Consider the following 19,815-nt stretch of genomic DNA (forward strand, 5'->3'; position numbering starts at 1 on the left):
TTACGGTCAATATGGGGCCCATAGAGATCTTTATATGCAGTTTATTGGCACCTATTTTCTGTCTGGAACCACTTCCTTAAAAGACCTTACATTCTAACGGAATAATGAAACCTGCCCATGCCTGACTCTCGGAGCTCTCCTGAGGACCAGATAAGGGGAGGTATGTTTAAACACTTTGAAAAGTACTCTAAAGTGTTGAACAAATATAATCTATTAATTGTCATTGCTGCTAAGGTCTGTATGATTCTTTGTTCCTTACTGCTCCCTACTCTTCATTGCAATCTACCACCACCTTCAGCATGATTCTGGTGATGCCCTAAGAGGTTAATTAAGTTTAAATGGCTATTTGTACCTGGTAAACTAAACAGCCATTCGCTCTTCATTACTATCCCTTTTCTTTTCTCACCCCCAACCTTGTTGCTTCTAATCACAGTCACAGCCATGGTGACCTCATCTCTAGTTTCTCTTCCTTTTTCTCCCATCTCTTCCCTCAAATTTCTTGGCTTTCACAAAGGATTTTTTCACAAAATTTCACAAAAGGGCCCACATTTCTGAAGTCACTGCAAACCAAACAGTGTATTCCTTTCCTTCCATGAAGCCTCCAACCCAGGATATATTGTGCATATGTACGCTCCTGGCCATCAGCACTTCTTGGTTAGATCCATTTTTGAGATGGGGACCTAGGGATATGCATCCTCACTGAAAAGGAAAACTTTCCATTTCTCCAGTTATCAAATCCCTCAAAAATGCAGACACATTCTCAAATCCTGAATGTCTGAAAAAGTTCATCTCCAAAGAGTCAGGATTTTAATGAAAGTTTAAACCTCTAAGGCCAAAGTGATTTCACATGCATATGCAGTTAAACAGAACTTATGTTCCTCAAGTGAAGTTTAAAAATGAACACTTGGACAGCTAGGTGGCACAGTGAGTACAGCGCCGGCTCTGGAGTCAGGAAGACCTGAGTTCAAATATGGCCTCAGACATCTGACACACTTACTAGCTGTGTGACCTTGGGCAAGTCACTTAACCCAAATTGCCCTGCCTTCCCCCCCTCCAAAAAAAAATGAACACTTAATTGAAGGAACCAGGTATTTAATTTGGACAATATTTCTAACATTTTCTTCTTTTGCCCAAAATCATGAATTTTCTTGGTTTGTTTTTATTGATATTTTGTAGAAGCAAGTCTTCCCATACTGTCTACTACTGTAGGAAAGGAAGGAGAAGAAAAGGGAGGGAATAAGCATGTATATGATAAGCACCTACTATTTGCCAGGCACTATGCTAAGCATTTTTTTAAAATATTATCTCATTTGACTTACTAACAACAAAATGAAAATGTGGCATTTTTTTAAAATAACCTACAGATGACTACAAATCAGGTTTCAACTCAGGTATAGTACAGGTGAAATATTTTACTAGCAAAATATTTACATAAGCAAAATGTGTATATATGCAAAAACATGGTTTAACTATATACATTACAGTGTGTTGGAATTCAAAATGGACTTTTTAAATTCATAGTTTTTAAAGTTAAATTTTAGTTTTTAGTTAAATTCATACCTGTACAATTCCAACAGAAAAAAATTTTAATACCATTAAAATGACAAGCAACAAACCATCAAATATGTACCCGAGCAAACCTCCCAAAAAAGGTCTAAAATGAAATGGCCAATGTGAGGTTATTTTAAGAACACATGATTATTAAGGACATTTTGAATGTTGCTTAGTCAGATCTCCAGAGAAGTACATACTTATGTTCTGCACTTCTGACCAAGTTTTGTTTCATTCATTATGGCAACTACTCAAAGAAATATGATTTCTTTAATGTGGAAAACTCCTTCTAACCAAAGCAGATTGCAACCTATATATAAATTACAGTCTTAGAAAAATGCCTGAGTATTAGGTGATAGACAAGTGAGACTTGTCAATGGCCACACAACTACACTGTGTCAAAATCAGGAATGGAATCCTGGTCTTTCTAAGTACATCAGCAGATATCTATTTGCTACATCACATCGTCTCATGTGGTAATGAACCTCAAAAAACTTTTTTCCTTTGTTCATAAAGGGCAAAAAATAGAAACTAAGTTGTAATTAGGGACAAGTATATTCCCTAACCACCACAACGCCCTTTGCTGATTCCACTAGTGCATGCACACACACCCACACACGCAGCAAATGAGATTAAAGTCTTTAAATGGCATACACTAGTTAAAATGAACAAGTGACATAATATTGAATGTATCCACTATGTCCTTATTGGACCTTTTATAACGAGTAACCAAAAGGGTGAAGTATCTAATGACAAGATAATGAAAAAGACTTAAGTTCAGCCTCATAAGAGAGGGAGTAAAGAGGTTAAATATGAAGATGGAATAAGATAGCAAAGACTGGCGAACACCACTCTATGAAGGAAATGCATTAAAAATAGATAATTTTCACATTTAATTCCTCAACCTCTTTCCTACTTATGTCACTCTGTAAATGCACTAAAAAAACAAAGATTGTTTCTATATTTTTCATCTGGGAAAGACCGAAAGTTTTTACTATTTGAGTCACAGTATATCCTTACTGAGAAACTAAATTTAAAGGGTAGAGAAGAAGGGGGTTAGATTAACTCATAGCAGCACTGTAGTTATAAATAAAGCTTTTCAAAGAAAAATTTATAGGGAAGTTATTAAGATACTTACCCCCTTGCATACATGAAAACTGATAACAAATGGAATTCAATTAAACTCTCTTATAGATGACAGAACACAGAAAAATATTCCTATGCTGCAGAATTTTTTTCTGTCACCACTAACAAACATCTTTCAGAGGAGTAACAATGACTAAGCAACTATTAAGGCTAGCAACTGTTAACCATCTAATTGTACCCCACTGACATCATACACATTTCAATATGTCAACATCTAAAATAAATGTGCTCAGTTCAACAAAATGAATGTTATGCATCCATCTCCCACTAGGTCATTTTAATTTATAATATTCATGCCAGTTTCCTTTTTAGTTTCTTGGTTTCTTAAACCAGAGCTTTGATAGCATTGCCTTATGTTGACACCTGCTGGAAAACATCGGGACTGTAAATTTCCCATTCTGTTAACTGCATCAGCAGCTGATTTAGCAGTGGTACAAAAAGTACACAGAAGGACAAATTCCTGCACAAAATTATATAAACGCCACTTCCAAACTAAGCACGTTTATTATAAATATATTCATGTTATAAATAAATGAACGTCTCAAGAAATCCGCCCAGAGAGTATCCCTTCCCTAAATGGCTGGTCTGTTCCCACTAAACCTCAGTGACAGTTCAAGGTAAACAACATTTTATCATGATTTTTGGTATCTTTTATTTGGAATCTAACAGCTAAACTGATTAAAGCATTACTCTTACTTTATCGATATTGCTTCTGACCAATGTTTGGCTTTGCCAACTTTCATGGCTATACCTACTGGAGTCATTTGGCAGTCTGAGAAGGGAGACAAATGATCAGTTGTGCAAGTCTGTACAAATGTATCAACAAAATGACCCAGCTCCAAACAAAAAAAGGATGCTTTATGTATTCATGCTTGTAATTTCTTTTATAAAAAAAAAAGCATGAGTGAATGAGCTTTTCTTCTCTATTAACAAAACTGCCTTATTTGCATGAAAAAATGCTTTTAGGACATTAAATTTATTCTTTGAAATGCACTGAAACACACTACACTCACTGAATCAAACATTTGAAATTAAAGAAAGATAGAAATTTTCTCAGCTGACATTGTTATTAAATCCTATCTATGAAGCCTTGCTTAGCTAATAGTGTGAGTGAGAAGTATTTCTAAAGGTTCTTGCAAAGAATGGCTCAGTACTTCAATCATAACCTGCTACATATCTCCCAAGGAAAACTTTATATAAGGAGAAACTGCTTCAGACAAAGTTCAAAGAAAATAAAGTAACCTAAAGACAGTAAATTTATACTTCATTTGGTTTTCCATTTCACTCTCGAGCCCCATATAATAAACTTGCCATGCAAATAAAGTTCAATATTTTTGTGTTCTGCATTATCCACTCTAAGAGAAAATGCAAAAGTCCAATTTTCATTCAGCTCACAGGTGTGTCTCTGACAAAGGTTCCAATGCAAGTTTTTGAGGATACAATGTTTGAAAGGAATTTAAGCACAATCACACTAATACTGATGAGTGGAACACAGATTTGACACTAAGGTTAAAATGGCATTCTGCAGCAAGTAATTGCAAAAAGCCACAAGAATAGGAATCTCTAAATTGTAAATAATAGTTTCACCAGAAATAAAAGTGTGACAGTGATAACTTCAAAAGAGGAAGAAATGCAACTTATGGTTGAATAGTTTTCAAATTTAGGGAGTGACAAATTGAAATTTAAAACTTTTAAATAATTTCCATTTTTCTGCTCAACTTTTCTTAGAAGGTAACACTTGTTTTACTGTAAGTTCTTCCCACTCTGTGGAAGTGTTCAAACTTGGAGAGAGGACCACCTGTCAAGGCAGAGAGAGAGGGAAGGAGGGAGGGAGAGAGAGCTCGAATATAGGGCAAGAGATGGGACTAGAAAACCCCTGAGAGTCTCTTCTAACACTTCAATATTATGATATTTAATATAACTACTGACAAAGGAATCTTCCTACATAAAAAAGCAACAACAATTCTAAAATTCAGATAACAAGCTCTAAAACCTCTAAGCAGAACAATTTTCCATGGTTCTTTAAATGCACTTCTCATTTCAAAAAAAAAAAAGAAAAAAATCAATGAGATGATAGAATGAAAGATGTGTTGGGAGGGGAATTGGTTTTATCTAAATAGGGTAAAATAATATTCTATAGGATCTACCTTTAATTTTTCTGAAACTTACATCAGTAGAATACTTGCACTAGGAAGATGCTGCTTTTTAGAAGAATAAAAAAATACATTTTAATGAATATCAATAAATTATATTCTCTGCAAACACTTAAACATCATAAACAAGACAACCTTTTGTCTATTACAAAATAAAGCATTAATTAAAGTTGTAGTAGTATTTAAAATTCTTAGCCCAAATGTAAATAAAAAATTCAGCCAAGTAAATTTTATAATCTGACATTTGCAAAGTGCCTCAATGCCATCACTCTCATGACAGTTTTTAAAGCTTGAAAAGGGAGTCAGATAATCAGACTCCTGAGATGTTCGTTTTCAGTCTACAATTACCTTACAGAGCTTCTGGTATCGAGGAGAAGAAACTGCCATCCTTTGTAAACGATGCAACAAAACCACAACTTTCTGAAGAGATGTTCTCACCACAGCCATCATTTTAAGTTTGCCACACTTCTGAAGACACCTCAGAATTTGCATTATAAATGAAGAGCAATGCTCATTTCCTCCTGGTCACTGGACAAGGATTTGCCAGTTTTCTGAGCATGCTCGTTTCCAGGAATACATTGGAGAGGTATAAGCTGTAGCTTCCCAAGGAGAAGAAGGATTATACACCTTCAAGTTCTTCTCAATCTAAAAAGCACACATAAACGCCAAACAGAAAGCCCCTGACAGATGCTCCCCAAGCCAGTGTTTGCTCAGCTCAGCACGGGTGGAAAAGGAAGCAAGTTGTTGAGCCAAGTGCTGTCTGTTGCCGTAGAGGAGCGCAGTTGGTAGCCAAGAAGGACATTAAGTGAAACATTAACGCTGCCGAGACAAAGCAGAAGCCCCTTGGGAAGACAGCTCCAACAGATAATAATAGTTCATCCCTCGGAGCTGGTTTATATTAGGAGATAGAAAGGCATTCACTCCCTCACTCTGGAGAAGGATGTGTTCACTCCCAGACTAAATGCAGCTCTGGCAGAGCACTGTGGAGTGAGTGAATAATAGACTCTGTTATAAATCTTGAGAGAAGAACAGAGGGATACCTGGCTCTAGTGATATCAAGTCATACATTAAAGGCTAATCAATCACATAAGGAAAGGTCACAAAGCTAGATTATCTTAAAAAAAAACCTAAATAAATGAATGAATGAATAACTGCAGGGGTACACATGTCTTCGCTTAAGACTGAAACAGACTGCCCAATGAGCTATCAAAGACATACATTTCCATACCTGGAAGTAAAGCCATTACTAAACAGAATGTCAGAACTTAACTAATTAAAAAGTAACATTAATAAAAGGCTATTAGGAGTCATTCAGAATATTATGATTCCCTTTTCAGAAGGCTATTTTATGTTCTCAAGTTTATTTCCATAGACCTGTTAGGAATAGGAATAAGATGCTTGGGCACAAAAATAAGCCAGACTACATGATTACACCTTATGGGACCTTCTAAACCATCTTAGGGTCACTGTCACAAGTAAAAACTGAAGCAAATATGTTGAGATTTAGCTCCCATTTTAAAGATGATGAAAATAACACAGAATGATTAAATGCTTTGGTCAAAGATCACAGCCAGGAATAGAAGCCAGATGTTTCTCATTATCACTGTCTTGCTCAAACTAATAACCTGTGTAATATTACAGTTTCATCACAATGTGCAACTGTCGTATTATTCCTTAAAAAAGTAAATCAGAAAAGGAGTCCTTCAAGAAGGCGTAGTCTTCTTGGGCAGTACTAAGGGCACACAAACACCCCATCTTCATAAAACTTAAAAAATTTCTGCCTATTTCCTCAGGTCTCCTCTGCCTTTACTTCAATATCACTTCAAATATTTAAATATGTTTCTCTAGTATTGTTTTTTCTACTCAGTTACCAGCCAGTTTTGTACCATCCGTTTGTTTTTTGCACTTCATTACTAGAACACATCCTGAGCCTATAGTGCCTCCCTCTGGTTAGAATGAATATGCCAAGATATCGATTATAGAACTGCCAGGATGGAATGTCAATAATGCAACTAAATAATACGAAGAGTGCACACTAGAGAACCATTAGGTGAAGAAACTTTAATAAAAGTTGCTTATTCTCCTCACAGTATTAGGCACACAGTAGGTACTTAACGAATACTTGTTAAAGAGTTTATTAAAATCTAAGCCTCCCCCCCACCTTAGACTTCAGGCACCAAAAAAAAAGAAAAAAGAATTGAACACCAAAACTAAAAGTATGCTATTAAGAACCGAGCATGATTTTATCTACAGTAATAAAAGATTGAAAATGTCAAAGATAACTCTTCATCAATAAGATCCCTTGGATATTAATATTAAAAATTAAAGAGCAGAAAATTGATAATTGACATATTTAATGACGGATATTATATCAATAGATTGCTGCATGTATACAGTATCTATAAATATTATAATACAGCAAAATTGTAGTTGTTTACCTTGTGTGTGGGGCAGGCAAGGTGACACAGTGAGCTCTAGGCCTGGAGTCAGGAAGAACTAAGTTCATTCAAATACAGCCTCAGACATAGCTAGCTATGTGACCCTATGCAAGTTACTTTAATCCTGTTTCCCTCAGTTTCCTCATCTGTAAAATAAGCTGAAGAAAGAAATGGAAAACCCCTGCAGTATCTTTGCCAAGAAAATCCCAAATGGGGTCACAAAGTGTCAGATACTAAACAAGTGAACAGCGTCATCATCTTGTCTGTGGCATGACCTTGCCAAGCACTTGAAATGCTTGGTCAGGCAACCAATGTCATGTTTTGGCTCAACAAGCCAACGTAACATCAACATTCACCTAAATAAAAGGTCAAAGAAGGCCTGAAATAGGCAGAACTTCACAAAACATTCTTTTCAGGGGGAACTATATATGAAATCATAGCTGGCATCTCTGCACTATTTCTTACTCTTTGTTATTCAGGAATTTTTGGTCATGTCTGACTCTTTGTGACCTCATTTAGCATTTTCTTGGCAAAGACACTAGAGTGATTTGGTTGAGTGACACTAGAGTGAAAGGGATGAGTGACTTGGCCAGGGTTACACAGCCAGTAAGTGTCTGAGGCCGGATTTGAACTCAGGAAGATGAGTCTTCCTAACGCTAGGTCCAGCGCTCTATCCACTGCACCAACCTAACTGGCCTGTCCTTCCCAGTTGAACAGCCTTCTTCCTTCTTCATCCATACATATCACACACTATCCTTGAGTTCTACCTCTCACCGTAATTCCCATGAGAACCTTCCTTAACCATATCAGCCCATGTTCTCTACCTATTTGGCCTCTTTCTGAACTGTGGTCATACTGACTCTACCAGTCATGCAGCTTCTAATTATATTATGTTACATTATTTAACTTTTCATGAGTATTTTGTTGTCCCATCATTTTCAGTATCTTCATATTCACATCTTATCTCTCTCCAGGCAAATTGCAGGCAAGGTGGGGTAGAAGAAAAAGCACTGACCCAGGAATCTGGGGAGCTGGGTTCTGTTCTGGCTCTCCTACTTATTCGCTTTTAATATTAGGCAAAAATGGCTGTCTGCGCTTCAATTTCTTATAATGTAATGAATTAAGAGATTGGACTAGATATCGCTGAGGTTCTAAGATTGACTGACTAATGTTTTCTAATCTACTCACATTATCTCTGCACCCTTCTATATTTAACATTCTGAAATGAAATTAAGCAGAATCTGAAGAATTTACCATAGTAATATAAAGGAATACAATTCAGAAAGACCACAACTCCAATCAAAGCAGTGTCTAATCATAGTTTCAGAAGATAGCTAGGAAGAAGGGACAAAGCTTTGCACTTCTTTGACAGAGAGGCAGTGGACAACAGGTGCAGAATAAGACATTCATTTTGAGACATGATTTAGAATTACAATTAATTTGTATTACTTAACTGTAGTTGTTATAAGGCAGGGTTCTATTAAGCAAAGGATGAAAGAAACTAGAAAGTTAGAATGGCATTTTAAAATATCTGTCAATAAAACATTTAAAAATCAAAATGTATTATGAGCATAATAAAGACTCAATAAATATTCTTTATTAACTGATGAGTTTGGGAAATAAGAATTATTTTAATGTAGAATATAGCAATGTTTTAAAATATTAGGGGAAATAGCCTAATAAAAAGTAAGTTGTTAATTTGTGTACACTTCATTCAGTTCTTATTTCTTTACCCATCTACTCCTAACCACTAAAAATCAAAGTCAAACATATATCCATTGGAAGAGGACATGCTTCTGCAACCAGTCTATCACTAAGATGATTGATTGTTTGAGTTATAAGCTACCTGAGAGAGCCCTATAGTGAGTCAATGAAACAAATGTTGCTTAAAATAATGCTTTTTCCATTAAAAATGTGGCATACAAAAAATGTAGCATCCTTCCAGAAATTAAATTAACATTTAACAGCACACCCTCCTTCACTCCATTTCACCAAAGCTTCATATGAACACAGGGAAAATGTCTACTTGCTCTTCACATAATTGTATCACAGCCATGAATCAGGCCATAAATCAGACCTAGAATATTCTAACAAGGTATGTAATTAGTTTAGTTCTGTGCACTAAACATAAAATACCTTGGTTCTCTTGTGCCTTAAACTGTGAACTTAAGATCAAACTCTAAAAATTGTTTTTATGTTAACTTTGCTTTCAATTTATTCCCCTTTTAAGGTAAGCCTCCCAAAGTTTCAACTTCAAATATTTGCTCATTTAACAGGAAAATTAGATTATCCAAAAACCCAAAGGAAATAAAATTCCTCACTTGCCTTGGAAATGAGGAGTGAAAAGAAGGTTTTGCTTCACTAATAATGGTCCACAGAATGATACTGTACAGAGCTAAAGATAATCTTTAAAGTAAAGCAGGAGGAGAAATATTTTATAATAAATCACATATTAAAGAAGAAAAATATACTATGTAGTTAAAATGTGTATCGTAAAAGTTCCTGACAAACATTTCCCTTCTCTTTCAGTGATTAAATATATTTTTAAAGACTTTAAAATAAACACTGTTCCTCATTGCCTTTAACCATTATTAATACAAATACAATGAAGGATTTTTATAAATTTATGCCTAATGAAAATTGTTTTATTTTACTTCAACATAAGAGTCTAAAACCTCCATTCTACTTCACTTTTTGAAAAAAAAATCCTGGCATTAGCATGTTAGTCCTCCATCTTTTCTCACTAAAAAAAAAAAAAAAATCTCACCTCTCCCTACATAATAAGGAATGATCTTGAAATATTTTGAATGACTATGTGTCATGTTTCCTAACAGAATAAGATAAGGAGGAATGGTTAAACTCTTTAGATATAAAATATTACCATTTCTTATATTCATCATAAAGATTTTTGGGGGTGTTTACCCATAAATTATTACTGTTTCAAATGCATTATTCCTTTAGATATGAATATAAGAATATCTATTAAGTACTAATCAATGATTCTGCAGGCTAACCTGCTACAAATCTGAAAGACTTTCAAATTACATAAATATATATCCTCAGTACAGGAAAAATAAGAAGGGCATGTTGCCTGAATATGGATGATAAAGTATAAATTGCGCATCTAAATATTAAAACAACAAAGCTGTACAAGAGATACTTTTAAACAGTAGAAAACGGACAAATCTACATTCCTTTACATACACGCAGAAATTATCAATTACATGGTGTTAAACTAGTGATCTTACAGAGGGAAAGGGGATAAAGAGGTGGTGTGATACATACATACGTGTCCTGGGCTGTCCATACTGGACCAACATGGCCACACATATGACCATTTGTTTAAAAACATACCACCACATTGTTTTAAAAAAGAAATGTAAAAAAAAGAAATGAGGAAAAATTACTTACATATAAAAATAATCTAGACAACTACTTGAGGTTAAGAGTCAAGTAAACTGGACCCTCTTTACCCTATCATAAGGAGTTAACAATGTAACGTGTACCATGGCCTCTGATACTAAGAGGGACTATCTGGTGCATAAAAATAGATAACAGTCCTTTGAAGATGGTCTAGGATGGACATTTCCCAAGAGAGAGGTAGTCAAAGGATGCAAAGAGTTTTAAAAAGAAGAAATGAAAACCAAACTATCAACAAACATCAAAAGTGCTCTACATACCTATGAATAAGAGAAATTGTTAAATTAAGACAATTTTGAAATTTTATCTCATATATGAAAAAAACTGTCGAAGATGATAAAAATGAAAATACTGAATGCTGGAGGGACTGTGGGAAGACAAGTACATGAATAACACTGTTAATAGAGCTGAAAATTGATCCAACTGCCCAAAAAGGCAATGGGAAACTAGCCTAGAAAACTAAATTGTCCCTAAGCTTTAAACAGGAATATCACATAAATCTCAAGAATGTCACAAAGGGGGAAGAGTCTTATATATGCCAAAAAATTCTTATTAGTAATTTTTGGGGCAAGCAAATGACCAGAAACAAAAAAGATTTCCATTTCTTAGGGAATAGTTGAACAAAAATGTGAAATACAAATGCAATGGAATATTATTGTATCATAAGAAAAAGAGATGAAGAAGAATTAAAAAAAACTGAATTGAATAAACTAATGCTGAATTAAGATATGTAAACAAAATAAAGTAAAAGCAAATAACACTAAAATTGTCAGTACCTATATAAATACAATGACCAGTTCTCACTTCAGAGGATTAATGATGATGACTGCCTTCTTTTGATAGAGATGATGGTTAATGGGTGAGGGCTGAGACATATATTGTCACTTATAGCTGCCAATAAGTTTGAATTATTTAACTCTATCAATAAAAGTACAAGGGAGGGATCTTATGAGACTCTACACATTTAGAAAATAATTTTTTAGGTATACATTGCCTTCCATGATGCAATATAAGCTCCTTGAAGGCAAGGGCAATTCCTTTCTTATCTTTCTATCATCAGCGCTTAGGATAGTGGCTAGTGATTAATTAATGCTTACTGATTAATATGAGGTAGGAGGAGTATTAGGAAGTTACAGTGAAGATTTTTAAAAATTTAAAGAAATATTCCAAGATGGATACAGATTATAGTGAATTCCACAGTATGACAAGTCACATTGGGACGACTAGGTGGCACTGTTCCTGAAGTCATGAGGACCTGAGTTCAAATACAGCCTCAGACACTTGACTATAACTATCTGTGTGGCCCTGGGCAAGTCACTTAACCCCAACTGACTCTTCAAAAATAAATAAATAAATAGAAGTCATGTTCTAGTGAGGCTTCAGTGTAATTAGTATTTATTTAATACTTTTGTACAAACCACAGTATGGACAAAGGAATAAAACTTTTCTTTTTAAGAAGAAAATAAGAGGCTATCCCCACCTATAAGGAACTTCTTTTTGGGGAGAGAGAATAATGACTAAAATTAATTAACTTAATTTCACTAAAACTAATTAAATTGCTAAAAAGACAAAAAAGTATAGCAAGTCTAATATAATACTGTACAAACTGATTTCATAAGATAAAAAATGCAGATATAATCTGAGGCTAGTGAATTCAGTCAAGGAGAATTGCTGAAGTAGTCCAAGTTTTAAAGGGGAGATCTATGAATTATTAATTAAGAGAAAGGAAGAAGAAATGGCATGAGGAAAGATTTTGCAATAAGCATGTCTGACACAGGGGACCATAATAAGCTTATTTTTAGCAAATTCATCACAAAATGTCTCTATCCCATAATGTAGCATCATCTCATGTCAGAAGAAAAACTAAATATGCCAACCACCTCTACTTATAGGCAACAACATGGCAGTCAAATGAATACTAACCAAATTAAGTATTTAGGAAACTTTCAACAGTAGTAGTAGACAATGCATAGTGAATATGGCAGGTGTTTTTTACTGTCTCTATTTTTTGGGTTCATAACTCACAGTGTAAACTTGGATAAGACACTATACTTCTCTAGCAGTCCTTCATTTGCTCTCTGCTGAAAATCAGAAAATAGAAATAGAATACCGGACATAGAGTCAGAAAGACTTATCATCCTGAGGTCAAATCTGGCCCCAGGCACTTACTAACATGTATGATCTTTATTGGTAAAATGAAGAGTTGGACTAGATCAAAAGTTCTCAACCTTTGCTTATCCTGGACCTTCCCCTGTGGCAGTCTGGTAAAGCCTAAGGATAACCTTTTCAGAATAATGTTTTTAAAGGCATAAAATGCAAAAAAAAATATTAAAGAAATCAATTATAAATCAAAATATTAAAAATGAAAAAAACAGGCCTATAGGTCACAGGTAAAGAATTTCAGAACTACATGTTCTCTAAGAACATTCTGAAGCCTAAATAAGCTAAACTGGTGAAGAAAAAACTTTGGGTCAAATGAGGATAATGACAAAAGTGATGCATATAACAGTAATGAAACTAGAGAAATACATACAACTGAATGAGGATCTTGATTACCACATTAACAAAATTGGGCCTCTATTTTGAGCGCCCCCAGGTTCATAACAGAACAAGGTTCACCACTTTCCTTGTTGGTCCTTCCACCTCCTAACAAGAACAATAATATTGAGCAGAACCAGGAGAATATTGGACACAGTAACACTGTGTGATGATCAACTTTGATAGACTTAGCTCTTCTGAGCAATACAATGATCTAAGACAATTCCAAATGACTCATGATAGAAAAGGATATCCACATCCAGGGAAAGAACATGGAGTCTGCATGCAGATCAAAGCATGCTATTTTCTTTTTTCTTTCTTTCTCATGGGTTTTCCTTTTTTGTTCTAATTCTTCTTTCACAACCTAACTAACGTGGGAATATGTTTAATATGATTGTACATTTATAGCCTCAGACTGCTTGCCATCTTGGGGAGGGGGAAGAAGAAGGAGGGAAGGAGAAAAAAAATTGGAATTCAAAATCTTATAAAAGTAAATGTTGAAAAAAATAAAAATTAAAAAAATTTAAAAGTAAATGTGGAAATCTTTACATATAATTAAAAAAAATAAAATACAATGGGGGGGCGGAGAGGAGAGATAACAACAATATGCAGATTCATTATAATGTAAGGCACAGCAATGAATCATCGTGCTGGCTTCACAGCCACTCACCTGAATCTGCTTTTTGAGTTGTTTGGCCATCCCACTGTCCTGGAGAGCATTCTCCTGCTGAGCTGCATTTGCAAGCACGTTAGCTGTGGTTTCTGCTTCTGGCATCCACTTTAGGAAGTTCTCCAGATCCTGGAAGGAGGCCTGCACTGTTCTCAGCTCAGCCTCTAAGGCAATCTGTCTGTCACGAAGGCTGGAAGCAACAAGAGACAAGCAAACCTCAAATAATTGTCCTGATGACATCCTTTGTTATGTAGATGATGAATAAAAAGTTAGCAAATAACCTAAAAAGAAATGTCCATTTCAAGCAATTAGGAAAAGTAGCTGGGAAACCTATTCTTTTGTGTGTCCTGTGCACTTCTTCTGACAGAGGCAGTAAGTGGTACAATGGAGAGAGCATGCTGGGCCTGGGATTGGGAAGACTATAGAGTTCAAATCCCACTTCAGACACTTAGTAACTATGTGACCATGGGCAAGTCACTTAATTTTTGTTTGTCTCACTTTCCTCAATTAAAAATGGAGATAATAAACAGGATTTACCTCATAGGTAATTAAATCACTAAATGAGATATTCGTACACCACTTAGTACCAGTGGCCGGCACAGAGTAGGCACCATATAAATGCTTCTTTCGTCCCCCTTCAAACAAGAACAGAACTTCCTATTTGAATATATGAATATTAATTTTGAACCCACCAAAATCCAAAGTATAAAAAAATCACTCCTATGAAAAATTGGGTTATTACTCTTATGTGGCGATAACATTTCCTGTTTGTGCATATTCCAAAAGGCCACTCATTATATGGAAAACTGGAAAGGGGGCATTTAATTTAGTCATTTAATAAGCATTATTCTCTCCCCCCCATGTAAGAGCTAAATAAAATGATTTGAAGTGTGAATTTTATGTTTTCTTATCTTTTCAGATAAATAAAATTCATCTACTAAATTGGTTAAATAATAAATTTAGAAGTTGTCAGCTCGAGTTTCTACAAACTGTTCATTAAAGATGCACACAAATTAGTTATTTTAGACACAGAATTACATATTAGATATTTCAAGAAGAATCTATTTGTGAAGGTAGAACTTAGGAATTTTTATTTCTTCACCAACAATTACCACAAGATGCAGTACACAATTGGCACTTAATAAATGCTTATTTATCTAGGTGTAATGGTATCAATCTCATATATGTTTCATTACAATACCACTAAGATTGCTACAGATCAAGCCTTTATTTCTTTAAATCAGGCTAAAATTGCTTGCAAATTGTATTCCCTGAATAAAGCTTATCCCCATAGAATCTATACCACACACCACCATGAAATTTAATCTCCGAAAAATGCAAATTTCATCATGTCCCATCCTCTGCTCTAAAATGGCCAATAGTTTCCCAATACCTAAAATGAAAATGTCCAGGATCCTTAGCCCTGTAAAATCAAAGCCTAATCCAACCTTCATCTCCCAATATTGTCTTATATTAAGCCTTCTGCACCACCAAAATTTTGGCTATTACCAGAACAAATCTTCTATTCAACTGTCTCTGTTTCTGTTCACATGGTTACCTCCTGCCTAGGGCATACCTCATTTCACACAGATACATAGATAGTTATATCCATCATATTTGGCTACATAAATCGTATTCAGTGGGAGCAAATAAATGGAAACAAAAGGGGTGTCCACTGTTTGGAGAATGGCTAAATAAATTGTGGTATGTGAATATAATGGAATATAGCCGCACCATAAGAAATGAGAAGTATAAGGAATTTAGAGAAAAATGCCAAGAGTTGTATGAATTCATGATGGATTATTTTTGAAGGAAGATATAAAATTGAAAAATGCCAAACTACTAAAGAGATGTATTCTATTCTGAAGGGACTTTAATTAATAGAACAATTAGGAAGAGTGCCAACAGGTATGTATACAATTAAATAGAAAAACTAATTTAGGAAAAGAAGAAAAGCTTAATTGAAACAATTTTTGAAAATGAACCACCATGCTCAAAAATGACCAAATAATTGACTTCATTCAACGGGGAATTTCCTATACAGTTATAAATTCTACATCATGACTTTTCCCATCGCAGTTTTGATAAAGTGAGAATTTTGGGGGAATTTTGTGGAAACCAGTGGACAACACAGAAAATCTGAGTTTAGAAACCGAGAAATGCCAAAATGCATGAATGGTATTGTATAATATCAACATATTTTATCATTTGATGCCATAATAATTTAGACTTCTCTGGTATGAATATGGGGCCAAAACTTTTACGCGGATTTTTTCACATCATTAGGGTGCTGTGCCCGTAAGCCCCACAACGTTGCAGGGATAATTGTAGTTCTATTACTTCTCATGATATATATATTTACAATGCTAGGTAGTGGGATGTAGTCACTTCAATAATCCAAAAGATCTTTGATGATGAATGTAGATATTAACTGTGCCAAGGCACATTATAAACCTCGGTCATTTGGTAAAGAATTTCATTACTCAGTGAGCCATCTTCATTCAGATAGGCTGGTTCTTGGAAAATCCAAACAGTCTGATGCCAGAAGTTTCAGTACTGTAGGGTTTGACAGATGGACATAGACTTTGAGAATTCAGTCACTCATGGGCCTGGATGAATCATTAGAACTGGGATTTGGTAAAGATGTGTGTATGGCCCTGAAAACCTGATCTGACACCATTTGTTCTAATTTCAAGAACTAGAGTAGGGTTAGCCTGGCCTACAACAGTGCTAGAGGTCTTTTCATCCCATATTGTCCTATTCTTTATAAACATTAAGGAATTCTTTAACATTCAATATTTCATCAATCTGTGATTTTGTCAATATTTCCACTATGATACAGCAGAAGACAATAAGTTGTGTAACACTTCATTAATGATGTGTGAGTTTTTTTTCTTCTGTTTGTCTTGGCCTAAACTTGTAATTTGTGAAGAACTCCAAGTGAAGAAAGTTGTCCATATTAGCAATCATGATAAAGAGAAGACCAGGGCACTGAAATGTTCAGTGACGTGCCCACAGCCAACATATGTCTGAGGTAGGACCTGAACCGAGCAGCTCTTTCTCTACTGTATCTCCTTGAGAGCAGCTAAGGCCAAAAAAATTCACTGCCCTGAACATATAATCTCTCCAAATTTAGCTAACCTAGTCCTAATATAGCAGACCAGGAAGCTAGGGGGTAAAACAGATAAAGTGCTGGGCCTAGAGTCAGAAAGACTCCTCTTCCTAAGTTCAAATCCTGGCCTTATACAAGCTGTGTGACCCTGGGCAAGTCACCTAACCCTGCTTGCTTCAGTTCTCTCTTCTGCCAAATGAGCTGGAGAAAGAAATGGCAAACCACTCCAGTATCTTTGCCAAGAAAGCTCCGAATGGGGTCAAGAAGAGTCAGACATGACTGAAATGACTGAACAACAACAATATAACAGACATATAATCCATTACTATGCTCTTTTTCTAAGGTTTTCTGACCTGTCAAGGCCTGTCCAAATGGATACTCAATTAGCAAAGAATTTAAGAACCCAAGGTCACCTTTATACCACTATAAGCCATTAGAAGAGAGTGCTATTGGAGGCTATAAATGAAGAATTCATAAAAAGAGAAAAAACAAGTAACACTAGACATTTTAGTGGTATGTGACTGCATATTAGCTAATGAAGGCAGCTAGGTAGCACAGTGGATAAAGTGCTGGGCCTGAAGTTGAGGAAAACCCAAGTTCAAGTCCAGCCTCAGACACTTACTAGCTGTGTGTCACTGGAGTCACTTAACCCTGTTTGCCTCAGTTTCCTCATCTGTAAAATGAGCTGGAAAAAGAATGGCAAACCACTCTAATATCTTTGCCAAGAAAACCTCAAATGGGCTCACCAAGATTCAAGCATGACTGGAACCAGTGAATAACAATTTAGTGACTTCTTAATATACTTCCTATAAGAATACAGCAGAAAACAAATGTCAGTACATATTTAGTCCCACTAATGCACCAAATTGATAACTAGCAAGGTAAAGTCATCATATTATAGTAATTTTAGGATAGTATATAGAATATATAGACTAAATCTTGTTATTGAATCATTTTTCAGTCATTTTCAACTCCTCAAGACCCCATTTGGGGATTTCTTGGCAAAGATACTGGAATGGTTTGCCATTTCCTTCTCCAGCTCATTTGGCAGAAGAGAAAACTGAAGCAAACAGGGTTAAGTGACTTACCTAGAGTCACACAGCTAATAAGAGTCTGAGACTGGATCTGAACTGAGATCTTCCTGACTATAAGTTTGGCACTCTAGCCACTGTGCCACTTAGCTACCCACAACTAAACGTACATAGCTCTAAAAAAAAAAGTTATTTTATCTATTTAATTTAGACATTAAGTGCTTAGACTAGCTTTACTTTATCCTTAACCTTCTACATCGCTCTGTAAAGTTGAACAAAATAGGAAAGACATAAGGAAAATATTCAGAATTGCTACAATGAAAAATTATGGGAAATGTGACCAGTAAAATTGTCAAGGGTATAAAAGAGATGGTAGATATATAAATAATATAGAAAAGTTTAATTTAGAATTCTTAATCACTTTCCTGTATTAGAGACCACTGTAAATTCCTTATGGCGGTCTGTTTCCATGTAACATTGCGCCTCATTGGAACTCTGTTAACTAGACAGAAACTATACCTATTTACGCAGGAAGGCAGGGGAAGAAGGCAAGGGCTGAGGACAGGAGATTTGCTTCCACAATTGTTTGGGTGTAATTATTTTGAAGCAATATTATGACACTCCTTTACTCAAGGTCCTTTCCACTTCTGAAATCTAAAGATTTATGATAAATTAAGAAGAAGAGTACCCCTAAGGAAAAAAGGCCCAGGGGAAACTTAACTGCAAAGACATTTCACAAATAAAACTGTGGATCACTCCAATTATCAAGTAAGTACACTGTTTAAGAAGATAGGAGGATAATGAAATGCATTTAAGAAAAAAAATCACTGCCAAAGAGTTTTAAATGTTTTAGTGGTTAAATGGGTAAATGCTCAGCTATCTAGAAATCTCATGTAATCCGAAATGAATCCCTAAGCACTTGGGATACCTGAGCATTTTATAGTACTTTATGTACATTTTTTTTTCAAATTTAGGAAGGGAGGTAAAAGGGGGGAAGGGAAGATGTGGGTAAGGGAGAAGGTAGGGAAGAAGGGAGGAGAAAAAGAAAGGGAAGGGGAAGGGAAGGGAAAGGAAAGGGAAAAAAGGAGGGACGGGAGGAAAAAGGAAGGAATTGGGGAAGGAGGGAGGGAAGGTCATATCCATTTGAAAGACTTCAACCAATGCGACTATAGAACTTACATCTGTCTCCAGAAAGCATGACGTTCTAATAAACTATCATATGTCTATTTAAAAATAAATTCATTTTTAAAACACTGCTGATGAAAGAGTAGTTGTCTTTAGCATTATCAACAATTGACTGAAAATGTGAGTGTTGTGTTCCCCTGCTATGATAGATGCAAGATTACCTTTGAGTATAATCCATTTTTAATTGCCTACTCTATCTAACCCAACTATTGCTGTAGGCAGTCTTAAAATATTTACAAAGCAAAGGAAAAAAGAATTAGAGGTCCTAAATAAAGCAGGTCTATATTCCTAAGTGATCGATTTTTCTAGAAAGTTTTATTCTCTGCACAAGTCTTTACTGTTTAGATTACACCTCAAATGGTGCCATTATCTAGGAAAGCTCTATTTAAGGAGCATCTTTCTTTGCTAAGGAGGGCATCCTGCTGTTCTTTTCCTCTCAGTCATGGGTTACAGCTCGTGTATCCAAACCCATTGTCATATCCAACAGGTGTAATATCAAAATAGAACTTTCCTCTAGTGAGCCACAGAGAACTTGATATTATACACTTTTTCTTCTAAAAATCTCTTATGA

At 35.3% G+C, this 19,815-nt stretch overlaps 1 protein-coding gene across 2 annotated transcripts in view; it reads right to left on the reverse strand.

The window, feature by feature from the left end:
• UTRN (utrophin) overlaps positions 1-19,815 on the reverse strand; it is a 467,326-nt gene that overhangs the window by 272,660 nt on the left and 174,851 nt on the right. Inside the window, exon 49 of one of the 2 annotated variants that reach the window (XM_036766848.1) lies at positions 13,917-14,106. In XM_036766848.1, the coding sequence (XP_036622743.1) occupies positions 13,917-14,106 (190 nt within the window). Of the gene's footprint in view, positions 1-5,198; positions 5,652-13,916; positions 14,107-19,815 lie in introns of those variants that run through there. The other variant, XM_036766849.1, reaches the window with a different exon arrangement.

This window comes from Trichosurus vulpecula, chromosome 7 (genome assembly GCF_011100635.1).
Source record: "Trichosurus vulpecula isolate mTriVul1 chromosome 7, mTriVul1.pri, whole genome shotgun sequence".
Classification (NCBI taxonomy): Eukaryota; Metazoa; Chordata; class Mammalia; order Diprotodontia; family Phalangeridae; genus Trichosurus; species Trichosurus vulpecula.